General features: G+C 45.2%; 1 protein-coding gene across 2 annotated transcripts in view; it reads right to left on the bottom strand.

Annotated features, from left to right (window-relative positions):
• Positions 1 to 12780, bottom strand: part of Pknox1 (PBX/knotted 1 homeobox 1) — a 41144-nt gene that overhangs the window by 17581 nt on the left and 10783 nt on the right. For both annotated transcript variants that reach the window (XM_090349783.1, XM_090349793.1), the window contains exons 2-3: positions 7739 to 7846; positions 7065 to 7192 (exon numbers count right to left, since the gene is read on the bottom strand). In XM_090349783.1, coding sequence (XP_090205909.1) covers positions 7065 to 7192; positions 7739 to 7789 — 179 coding nt within the window. In that variant the 5' untranslated portion in view covers positions 7790 to 7846. The remainder of the gene's footprint in view (positions 1 to 7064; positions 7193 to 7738; positions 7847 to 12780) is intronic.

Here is a 12780-nt window from a genome sequence, read left to right as displayed (position 1 = left end):
CATTTTTCTATTTTTTGGTTTGACCTTTTAATTCACATTTTTTCTCTTTTCAAGGATTTTTATTAAAATCTTTAAATTTTTTCAGTCCTGAAGCTAGAACACTGGGCCTAGGCACTGTCCTTTAGCTTCTTTTGCTCAAGGCCAGTGGTCTACCACTTGAGCCACAGTGACACTGCCAGCTTTTTCTGAAGTTTATTGGAGATTAGTCTCACAGACTTTGTTGCCTAGACGCCTGAGGAGCTAGGATTACAGTTGTGAGCGACAGGCACCCAGCTCTTCTTGTTTTAATGAATTGTTTTTGCACACTGGATTTTGGATTTTGATTGTATTTTGCTGCTGAGTCTATTCCTTTTTTTTTGGCCATGGGGACTGACCTGTGGGCCTGGGCGCTGTCCCTGAGCTCTTCAGCTCAAGGCTACCATCCTACCCTTTGAGTCACAGTCTCGCTTCCTGTTTTTCTAGTGGTTAATGAATGGAGATAAAAGTCTCAGGTTTTTTATTGCCCCGGCTGGCTTTGAACCACAATCCTCAGACCTCAGCCTCCTGAGTAGCTAGGATTACAGGTGTGAGCCACCACACCTGGCTCCTAGTTATAATTTTTGTAGCTAATCGAAGTGGAAGTGTTCTATGAATTCTTCCCCAGCCCTCCACCCCCCTGTCCCGTCCCCTCAGTACTAGAGCTTGAACTTGGGGCAGAGGGCTTGCTCAACAGGGGGCCTACCAGTGAACACAGTGAGCAGGCCTCCAGTCCGGTTTCCGACTTGGTTGTTCTTACTGTTGTTTGCTTGTCTATTTTGTTAATGCTAGTCCTGGACCTTGGATTCAGGGACTGAGCACTGTCCTTGGGTTTTCTCAAGGCTAGAGCTCTACCACTTAAGCCACAGCACCATTTCCGGCCTTTTCTGTGTATGTGGTACTGAGGAACTGAACCTGGGACAAGCACTCAACTCTAGGCCAAACTCCTGGCCCTGTCCTTGAGCTTTTTTAATTCAAGGCTAGCTCTCCATCACTTGAGTCACATCTCTACTTCCAGTTTTTTGGTAGTTAACTGGAGATAACAGTCTCAGATGTTCATGCCCAGGCTGGTTTCAAACTTTGATCCTCAGATGTCACTTGGCCTCTTCAATAGTAGAATGACAGGTGTGAGCCATGGCACCTGGCTTGGATGTTCGAGGCAGGCCTTGCTTCCTGCTTGTGCACTTGCCTGGCTGCAGTCTGTGTATTTAGGGTTCCTACAGTTTCTGCAATGACAGGCCTATGGCACTTCATTTAGCCTCCATCTGTGGAGATGCATCTTTTGAACTTTTGGGCCCTGCCTGGCCTGGAACAGCAATTCTTCTGACCCCGCCAGGGTGGGGTCATACACTAGGATGACAGGTCCGTGCCAGTGTCCAGCCACGAATTCAGAAAGGGTCTCACAAATTTTTCTGCCCAGATGGCTTTGAATCAAGGTCCTCCCATTCATAGCTTCCTGAGTGGCTAGGATCAGAGGCATGAGCTCTGATGCCCCGCTGCACTTTCAGCTGGATTAGTCCTAAGATACAGGAGACCAATGCTTAAAAAACTCCAACCAAAGTGGGGCATCGGCAGCTCATGCCTATCATCTTACCTACTCAGGAGGCTGAGATCTGAGGACGGCAGTTCAAAGCCAGCCCAGGCATGACAGTCTGCGAGGCTCTTAGCCCCAATTAACCACCCAACATGGGAAGTGGTGCTATGGCTCAAAGTGGTAGAGCACTAGCCTTGAGCTGCAAAGCTTAGGGACAGCGCCCAGGCCCAGAGGTCAAGTCCCACAACGGACAAAAAAAAAAAAAAAAAAAAAAGTAGAAGCAACTCAAACATATCTCTATAACTGGCTAAACAAAATGTGGTAGGCCCGCATACAGTATATTATTTAGTGTTAAGAAAGGAAGAAAGGAGTCAGACCCGGTGGTTCACGCCTGTAATCAGGAGGTGTAACTCAGGAGGCTGAGATCTGAGGATTGGGGTTTGAAGCCAGCTGCTACTAAAGTCCCCGGGAGACTCTTCTCTCCAATTAACCACCAGATTGCTGGCCAGTACCCAGGCCCCAGAGTTCATGCCCCACCAAAAAAAAAGGAAAGGGCTGCAGACATGACTCAAGTGGTGAAGTCCCTGCCTATGACCAGAAGGCACTGAGTTTAAACCCACCAGAACCAAAACAAAAAACAAGACAAACAAAAAACATGTGTGGGGGCCAGGAGCTTGGCCTAGCGGTTAAAGTGCTTGCCTAGCATGCATGAAGACCTGGGTTCGATTCCTCGGTACCACATACACAGAAAAAAGCCAGAAGTGGTGCTGAGGCTCAAGTGGTAGAGCTCTAGCCTTGAGAAAGTCCAAGGACAGTGCTCAGGCCCTGGGCTCAAGCCCAGGATTGGCACCAAAAAAAAAACAACAAAAAAAAACATGTGTGTATGCCCAGAGGCTTGAATTCACACTCAGGACCTGAGTGCTGTTCTTGAGCTTTTTTGTGCAAGAATAGCACTCTATGAGGGGTGGGGGAGGGGGGAAGGGAAATGGGGACTAAGACATGTGAAAGGGTATCAATGTATGGGAATTAATGCACCATTTATCTGGCAAATATCATGTAACCCTTCTATTAATTACAATAAAAATATATTAAAAAAAAAAAAAAGAACAGCACTCTACCAACGGGGCACATCGTCACTTCTGGTTTTCTGGTGGCTAACTGGAGATAAAAATGTCAGGGACTTTCCTGACCTCACTGGTTTGAAGTGTAGTTCTCAAGATCTCAACCTCCTGAGTTGCTAGCATTACAAGTATGAGCCACAGCTCCTGGCTTAGTTTTTTTTTTTTTTTTTTTTTTTTTTTTTTGCCAGTCCTGGGCTTGAGCTCAGGGCCTGAGCACTGTCCTTAGACTTTCTCAAGGCTAGAGCTCTACCACTTGAGCCTCAGCACCACTTCCGGCTTTTTTCTATGTATGTGGTACTGAGGAATCGAACCCGGGTCTCCATGCCTGCTAGGCAAGCACTTTAACCACTAGGCCAAACTCCCAGCCCTTAATATAATTTATAGTATAGATAAGTCCCGAAAACATTGTTCTGTGTGATGGAACAGCCAGACCATGTTCTATGAGCTCACTCATACCTGAACAGATACTTTGAACAGTATGGATGAGAGAGAGAGAGGGAAAGAGGGAGGGGAAGGGGGAAAGAGGGAGAGGGAGAGAGAGAGAGAGAGGGAGAGGGAAGGAGAGAGGAGAAAGATGGAGAAAGAGAGGGGGGAGGGAGGAAGGGGGAGAGGGAGAGGGAAGGAGAGGGAGGGAGAGAGAGGGAGAGAGAAGGAGAGAGAAGGAGAAAGATGGAGATAGAGAGAGGGGGAGGGAGGGAGGGGAAGGGGAGAGGGGGGAGAGAGGGAGGGGGGAGAGGGAGGGAGAGAGAAGCAGAGAGAAGGAGAAAGATGGAGATAGAGAGAGGGGGAGGGAGGGAGGGGAAGGGGAGAGGGGGGAGGGAGGGAGGGAGGGAGGGAGGGAGGGAGGGAGGGAGGGAGGGAGGCAGGCAGGCAGGCAGGCAGGCAGGCAGGCAGGGGAGTTCAGGGGTCAGTTCAGGGGTCACGGGCTTGGAGGTGAATGGTGGTGATGTGCACAACAGCGTGAGTGAACTTAGCCCCTGGGCTGTGTTCCTGGAAACCTACTTATCTTGCCATGAATGTTACACACTCGTGAACAATTCCTAGTGAACAGAACTCAGGTTCACACCCACGAGTACTGGACATGGACAGGTCATAGAAATAGGAAACATGGTGCAGGCCATGTCCTCCTCCAGCACTGCTGCTGCCACCGTGCTTTACTCCAGGCCTTCTGAGAGGTGTGCCATGGTTAAGCCACACTTTTCTGTGACAGGCACTGAGCATGTCCATCCGGCCAGCTGTGCAGCCTCCCTGGTGAACTCTGTTCGAGTCTTTTGCCTCACAAAGAAGGCAAGCAATTCAGGAAAAAGCTGGCAAAGGGCTTGATTGCTTGTGTTCTTTGTGTTTCGTTTTCAAAGTTCTTTATCTGATATAGTTCAGGTATAATTCCTTGGCTGTCCATGTGTTGCAAGTTTGATTCCCCAGCATGGAGCTGGTGCCTCCTTTCTTGATTTTTTTTTTTTTTTGGGGGGCTAGTTACGGAGCTTGAACTCAGGGCCTAGGCACGGTCCCTAAGCTTTTTTTTTTTTTTTTTTTTTTTTTAACTCAAGGCTAACATTCTTCCATTTTTGTTTTCTCTAGATAACTGAAGACGAGAATCTCACAGACTTTCCTGCCCAGGCTAGCTTTGAACGTCAATCCTCAGATTGTAGCCTCCTGAGCATGTACCATCATTGCCCAGAATCTTTTCGTTTTCTTAACAGCATCTCTTGGCATAGCAGAAGTGCTAAATTTTGATTAGGTCCTATTTATCACATTTTTTGCTTTATACATCATGCTTTCAGCGGTCTAAGAAAGAACTTCTTGCAGGACATCCGTGGCTCATACCTGTAATCATAGCCACTCAGGAGGCTGAGATCTGAAGATCCCAAAACCAGCCCAAGGCAAAAAAGTCTGTGAGACTCTCATCTACAATTAACCACCAGAAAACCAGAGGTAATGCTGCGGCTCAAGTGGTAGAGTGCTAGCCTTGAATGAAAGGCCTTAAGGACAATCTGAAGAAAAAAATTTTTGCTCAACATAACTAGGTTTCAAAGACTCTCCTTTGTTTCTTAAAGTTGTTACAGTTTTAAAATTTGCAATAGATCTATCTGAACTAAATCTTTGTATAAGATATATGGGCCAGGAGTTTGGCCCAGTGGTAGAGTGCTTACCTAGCATGTACGAAGACCTGGATTTGATTCCTTGGTACCACATACATAGAAAAAGCCAGAAGTGGTGCTGTGGCTCAAGTAGTAGAGCTCTAGCCTTGAGAAAGTTCAGGGACACTGCTCAGGCCCTGAGTTTAAGCCCCAGGACTGGCAAAAAAAAAAAAAATGTGAAACTACTCTGAGGATTATTGCCGCATACAGATGTGTAACTGTTCCAATACCAGTTGTGGAAAAGTAACCTGAATTATTTTCACATTTCCATCTAAGCTCAAATGAAAGCTGAGCACAGTGACACACAACTGTAAGTCCTAGAGCTCAGGAGGGAGAGGCAGAAGGATTGTGAGTTTGAGTTCAGTCTATGCTGCACAGCCAGCCAGACCTTGTCACACACAAAGAATCCTATTTTATATTTATGCACATTTGTTTCTTGATTCTCTGTGTCTATCCTTTACTAATATCAAATGTTTTAACTACTATAACTTAATACTTTTTAAAAAATTGTGTAGATGGATTCCACAAGCATGATACCTTTTCAAGCCTGTTTTAGCTGTTCTAGATTTGTCTTCCATATTAATTTTAGAATCCATTCATCTATTTGCACAGAATGAATCTGCTGAGACTTGGGTTGGGACTGAGTTTAATTCTAGGAAACTGGAAGCTCCACCATACGAAGTCTTCTAACCCTGGAACAGAAAGGTCTCACCATTTATTGAGGTATTTGTTCACATGAACATTTTTATTTTTTTAGTTTTAAGATGTTAAAGGTTCCCTTGTCATACTACACGGGGGATAGCTTCCATTTCAGAACTGAAAAGGAGCCATAAGAAGGAGCATCTGTTTTATTCTCGCCTTAGGGGAAGCATTCAGTCTTTCACTTTCATGAGGTGAGCTGTAGGTCTTCTCACAAATGTCCTTCTTCAGGTAAGAATGTCCCAGTTGTCCTCTGTCCCTACCCCACCCCATGTTGCCTTTTGCTTAGTTTATTTTTGGTGCTGGTCCTGTGGCTTGAACCCAAGGCATGGATGCTTTGTCTGAGGTTTTTTGGTTTTTTTGCTCAAGGCTAGTACTCTTCCAATTAAACCATACCTCCACATTAGTATTTTTGGTAATTGGAGATAAGAGTTTCATGGACTTTCCTGCCCAGATTGGCTTCGAACCAAGACCTTCAAATTTCAGTCTCCTGAGTACCCAGGATTACAAGTGTAAGCCACCAGTACCTAGCTTGATTACAGTTTTATTTTCTTTTGTTTTTAACTACAATTGAATGTTAACTATTGTCCAGTGTATTCTTCTATCAATAGGTAAGACCATCATAGAGACCTCACGAATTAATTTTTTCTTTTAATACTGAACCAGTCCTTCTGCACTCCGGCCTGGGGCTTGAACTCAGGACCTGAATACTGTCCTTGAGTTTTCTTGAGGCTAGAGCCACAGCACCACTTCCAGCTTTTCTATGTATGTGGTACCAAGGAATCAAACCCGGGACTTTGTGTATGCTTGGCAAGCACTCTACCACTAGACTAAACTCCCGGCCCCATCTGTGGGTTATTCTTTTTACTGGATGATGGATCTGATTTCTTTGTATGTTACTGATGATTACTGATGTAAGTTCCTGAGGGATAGCATTTTTCTTGTTTTGTACTGTCTTTGGTTTACATCAGGATGAGGCTTAGTTCTTAGTGAGCTGAAAAGTCTTCTCCCCTCTTCTATTTTCTGGAGACATGGTGCAGCAGTGCTGTTCTTTTTTCTTCATATATTGGCAGAATCCTCCCATGAAATCATCTAGGCCTGTGCTAGAATGAAGCTCAGTGAAAGGAATTTGCCCGAACACACAGAGCCCAAGTTCTAGCACCAACACCACAAAACAAAAATATGTGGGTCTCAGTATATTTTCTTTTCTTTTTTTCTTTATTCTTGAAATATGATTCTGCAGCCTGGGTCAATCCAGAAACTGCCTCTCAATTCAGGATCTTCTTCCTGCCTCTGCCTCCCGAGTGTGGGACTATAGATGTGTGCCATCATGTCTGTCTTAAAGATTTTTTTGCAAGATTATACAAAATGTAAATTTATGTTACAGCTTTTCCTTTAATTATTAGAAATAACAACTTAATCTGGGAAATAGTCATCAGAGCAGTTATTGCATTACACTGGTCCCTCCCTGGTCTGCCGAGCTCTGGCAGTCCACTCGGTGAGTGTTTGTCCTCACTGGTCCCTTGAAAACCCACATGCTCCATACCCAAACACTACCTATAAATGGCCTGCTTGTCAGCATCCATTGGTGTTTGAGACTCCACAGGAGGAGGGCTCACGCCTTCCGCGTCCGGTTCAGAGCAAATGGGATCTTGCTCTGTTTTTAACTCTGTTACAACTTGCATCTGTAAAAGAGGAGGAGACTTTGTGTTACTAAACACAAACTCTACTAAGTATTATATTCTCAAACAGAAATGCAATCACAAGAATAGTACACAGCCAGTCAGTTATTTAATGGGAAATAAAATGTTAAAAAGTTATGTCTTAAAAACATTGAAAAAATTGATTATGCCCACTGGGAATTTGGCCTAGTGGGTGGGAGAATGTTTGCCTAGCATGCATGAAGACCCAGGTTCGATTCTTCGGTAGCACATTTGTAGGTCTTAAGAATGAAAAGAAGAATTTCTTCAAGAATGACAATACTAGTTAACACTGACCTTAAAAATGTAAAATTCCCAAGAGAGTCATGATTGAGACAAGGTTGGTATCATTTAAGGAAGTAATCTGAGCAATTACAGTATATCTTTCTGAAGACAAACATGTAATAAACACACAGTGTACTTGAAATAGAATGTGTAGCTTCACAGAAATTGAACAATGAATATACAGAGTGTCCATGCTGCCAGGCTGACTGGCAGTACTTAGATGCAGAATAAATCTCAAGCTCTCACTTGCTGCCCATCTTGATAGCTGTCTATACTCAATGTCTGTGTAGCCATCATGGCTGATGGAGTGCTATTTAACACATCAAATCATCTTGAGTCCAGAGTAAGTGGTGTCTGCAAAACAAAAGCAGAAGGGCATCCATTAGCACGGAGTTAGCATTTTCTTATCTTTTATTCTACAGCATTCATGCAATCCTAAAAAACAAAACAAGTTAGGTGCCAATGGCTCATGTCTGTAATCCTAGCTACTCGGGAGGCTGAGATCTGAGGATTGAGGTTTGCAGCCAGCCCGGGCAGAAAAGTCCCTGTGAGATTTTTTTTTCCCAATTAATGACTCAAAAACCAGATGGAGAGGTGTGGCAAAATGGTAGTAGGACCCCAGCTGAATCAAATAAGCCAAAGGTGGTCAGCTTGGGCCAAAGACCTTCCCCGAGAAGACCACATACAAATGGTGAAGTAAGGGAGACACAGGCAAAAAATGACAACAGAACATGGACTAGAAAACCCCACAACAAAGTCAAAATAAACCCTTCCTCTGTAAGTTGCTTATGCGAGATATTTTGTCTGTGTCAAAAAAAAACTTGACCCAGAAAATTGACACAGAGTAGTACGGTGACCACTTGACTATGTGGTTCATAAAAGTTTGGAGCTGGTTGTAGGAGGAACTTGGAAATATGTGGAGTTGGAGAGTAGAGAAGCCCGAGAATGTTTTCAGCAGAGGTTAGTGTATGACTTCGGTGGGTTCAGGAGAGTTGGGGGAGTTAGTGTATGACTTTGGTGGGTTCAAGAGTGTGGAGGGAAGTTAGTGTATGACTTCGCTGGGTTCAGGAGGGCGGGGGGAAGTTAGTGTATGACTTTGGTGGGTTCAGGAGAGTGGGGGAAGTCAGTGTATGACTTTGTTGGGTTCAGGAGGAAGGGAAGTTGATGTATGACTTCACTGGGTTCAGCAGAGCGGGGGTGGGGGCTGCAGGAAGTTGGACAGTAAAGGCTATACCCATGAGGTAATTAGATAGAAATGGACTCTTGGCAATTGGACTTGGGGCTATTCATGTTACATTCTGGCAAAGAACTTGTCCGTGTTTTGCCCATGCCCTGAGACTTTGTGTAAAACTGAAATTAAAGATGACACATCAATTAATGTGGCAGGAGAAGTTTCAAGATGGCATAACATGCCAGCTGTGGCATGAGGATTAGTCATTGCCTTTAGGCATCTTTACAATAAGAAGCAGAAGCAAACGCAGAGTAGAGAGATTTGAAAAAACTTAGTTTTGTCAGAAAGAAGTATCTTTAAAGTAGGGACTAGAAAATGCATAGGTGCTGTAGAGACCGGTGATACTGAAAAGCTGGAACCTGAGCCGAGCGTGGTGGCTCACACCTGTAATCCTAGCTACTCAGGAGGCTGAGATCTGAAGATCATGGTTCAAAGCCAGCCCAGGCACTAAATAAAGTCCGTGAGACTCTTATCTCCAAGTAACTACTAGAAAACCACTAGTGGCACTGTGCTCATAGGATAGGACGGTAGCCTTGAGCTGAAGAGCTCAGGGACAGCACCCAGGCCCAGAGTTCAAGCCCCCAGACCCAGAAGAAAAAAAAAAAAGGCTGGAACCAGTGATTCTCACTTGTAACCCTACCTAGCTACTCAGGTGGGTCTGAGGAGTGTGGTTCAGAACCAACCTGGGCAGACAAATCTAAGAGACTCCTATGTCCAATTAACCAGCAAAAAGCTCAAAGTGTAAGTGTGGCCCAAGTGGTAAGAGTGGCAGCTGTGAGTAAAAAAGCTGTGTAAGAGCACAAGGCCTTGAGCTGAAGCCCCAGTACTAGCACCAGAAGAAACAAGGAACCAAGAACCAGGACAAAAGGAAAAGAAGACATGGGGTCATCTCAGAAATGGGGCAGATGGTACCGAGGTGCCCTTCTGGCAGAGGACTGTGTAGAAAGTGTGTCCTCCACACGCAGTCATTCAGACACTGGGAAGCTGCTGTGGCTATGGCCCCAGGGGCCAGCTTGTTATCTACCATCTTTTCAGAGTGTAGAACCTGAAAGAGTTGTGGGCCATAGAGGCTTCAACCAAGATTTCAAAGGAAGACCCGGGTGGTAGGCAAAGTACGGCGGAGCCAGGATGCTTCCAGAGATCCCCTGAGGGAGGAGATCCACAAAGCTGTGAGCCTGAGCTAAAGCTACAGCAGAGACCCCAGGGGCCTGGAGATGCCAGGAACATGGAATATCTGCCGAGGAAAGCCTAGGCAACAGAGGCAGGAAGAAGCCTTGCTGTGCAGAGTCAGCAAGGCAAGGGGGCAGAGCTGCCCAAGCCCTCTGATGCTCACACCTTGCCCTGGATGCTGACACGAAGCTAAAGGATTTAATGTTTGCCATGCTGGGCTCCATCTTGTTTTGGTCTCATTACGCCACAGTATCTGTTATGGGAATGTGCACCTGTCCTGCTATTGTAGGTGGAAAGAATCTAACTAGTCTGTGTGCACATGCAGATATTGAGCTTGACGCTGGGCCACGGCAGGAGAATCCACTCAGCATGGGATCACCGTCCAGGGCTTCTTTCTGTTTTCTGGCTGCTGTGGTTTGAGCTGCTCTGCTCAACACCCACTCCACACCACGATAAATTGACGCTTCTGAAACAGTGAACAAAAAGAAATCCTTCTTCCTTTTATCTCACAGTGAGGAGAAAAGCTAACTAATACATGTGGTGATGGGCCCATGAAAATGCTAACTTAATCTGGTGATGAATTCAAATGGAGTAGGCCATTCCGGCCAGGTCTTGGTTGGAGGAAGGTCACTGGAATATGCCTTTGAAGGTTCTCTTTTCCCTCTCTGGTCCCTTACTTTCTTTCTCTGCCTCCTGGCTACAGTGAAGAGAGAACCTTTTCTTTAAAAATGGTTATGTACAGGTTTCCTGGAGTTTGGCCAAGTGGTAGAGTGCTTGTGCCCAGCATGCACAAAGAGCCAGGTTCGATTCCTCGGTATCGCAAACATGGAAAAAGCCAGAGGTGGTGCTGTGGCTCAAGTGGCAGAGTGCTAGCTTTGAGGAAAAAGCCCCAAGGACAGTGCTCAGGCCCTGAGTTCAAGCCCCAGGACTGGCACCAACTGTACAGAGGGGTTACAGTGACAAGTAAGGCAAAGAGTACATTTATTGGGACAATGTCACCTCTTCCCTGGCTCTCTCCCTGTCTTTCCCTCCTATCCCTCACCCACAAGTTGTGTGTGTACATCCTTTTCAACACAAGGCCCAGTGAGTAATACCATTGCTGTGTTCTGTCACCCTTTGTTCTTCCATTGAGAGCAGCTTCCTTGCATCCTTCCACGTTTTTCCCTTGACACAGGCCTAACAGCACTGGAGACAGCCAACCATGAATGAAAACTCTGAAACTGAAAACCAAAACCAGTCCTTCCCCTCTAAGGTGTTTATAACAGGTGCATTATCAGTGATGAAAGCCGGAATAACACTGTCCTTGGATTTTTCTCAAGGACACTTGAGCCTCAGCACCATTTCTGGCTTTTTGCTACGTATGTAGTACCGAGGAATCGAACCCGGGTCTTCGTGCATGCTAGGCAAGCACTCTACCACTAGGCCAAACTCCCGGCCCCGAAACCATACTTTTTAATGACAGCTACACTGTAAGTTATTTATTCACTCTATATTGGTTTCAAGATATAACACAAATGTTGTCATTAAATTCCAAGTATTAAAAAACTGTCCAGTGATTCACTTCAGTTCCTTTGTCTTTAGAATTTAGATGGACAATCTAGTTTATTTTGAAGTCACTTAAAGCAACTCTGAAAAGAAAGCCATCAACTATGATACTATGATTCATTTCTACCCTCCATTTCTTTTCTTTTTTTTGTCTATCATGGGGCTTGAACTCTGGGCCTGGGTGTTGTCCCTGAGCAATTCAGCTCAAGGCCACTGCCCTACCCCTGGAGCCACAGCCTCATATACCATTTTTTAGTGGTTAATTGGAGATACGAGTTTCACAGACTTTAGTGCCCAGACTGGCTTTGAAGCATGATCCTCAGATATCAGCCTCCTGAGTAGCTAGGATTACAGGCGTACGCCACGGAGCCTGCTTCTCCAAATTTTTTTGAGGGGAGGGGCAGTCATGGTGCCTAGGTCCTGAGCTTTATTTTTGTTGTTGTTTTGCTCTAAGCCAGTGTTGCTCTACCACTTTGATCAACAGCTTCATTTATGACTTTTTGATGGCTTATTGGAGATAAAGTCTCATGGACTTTCCTGCCCAGTCTGTCTTTGAACTGCAAACCCCAGATCTCAGCCTGCTGAATAGCTGGGATTACAAGCATAGGCATGAGCCAACCACAGCCCAGCTTCTCTAATTTTTTTTTTTTTTTTTTGCCAGTCCTGGGCTTGGGCTCAGAGCTTGAGCACTGTCCTTGGACTTTCTCAAGGCTCGCACTCTACCACTTGAGCCTCAGCACCACTTCCAGCTTTTTGCTATGTATGTGGGGTACCGAGGAATTGAACCCGGATCTTCATGCATGCTAGGCAAGCACTCTACCTCTAGGCCAAACTCCTGGCCCCTTCTCTAAACTTTTATAGACTACTTTGACTCTTAGTTTTTTGTTTGCTTGTGTGATTAGATTGGATTTGGTGTGTATGTGTGTGTTTGTGATAGTGGAATTTGAATTCAGCGCCTTACACGTGCTATGTAAGCAGTCTTCCAGTGAGCCACACCTCCAGGCCTGCACCTTGTTTTAGTTAAGGAAACTATATAGAAACATTCCTATGGGTGTGGTATTTATAGTATGGTATGTGGGAATACTACATATTTTAAGCTGAACAAACAAAAGCTTCTGGATGGTCGTGGGCCTCTCCCCTCCTGGAGCAAGGGAGTGACCTAGCTCCAAAGAGAGAAAGCTGACCAATGGGCCCTGCTTGTTTTCCTCCATTTATTAAGCTTATTTGAGCCAATTGTGTTTTTCCATGACTTTCCACTCTTTATCAACCCTAATGTGTCAGCTTTCTGTTGCTGGGACAAAATACTAGCTGAGATACACAACTTAAAGGTGGAAAGACTTGT

The sequence above is a fragment of the Megascapheus bottae genome, chromosome 1, assembly GCF_031878675.1.
Source record: "Megascapheus bottae isolate mThoBot1 chromosome 1, mThoBot2.hap1, whole genome shotgun sequence".
Taxonomy (NCBI): Eukaryota; Metazoa; Chordata; class Mammalia; order Rodentia; family Geomyidae; genus Megascapheus; species Megascapheus bottae.
The sequence above is the reverse complement of the archived record's forward strand: the minus strand, read 5'-3'. Positions and strand labels throughout refer to the sequence as shown.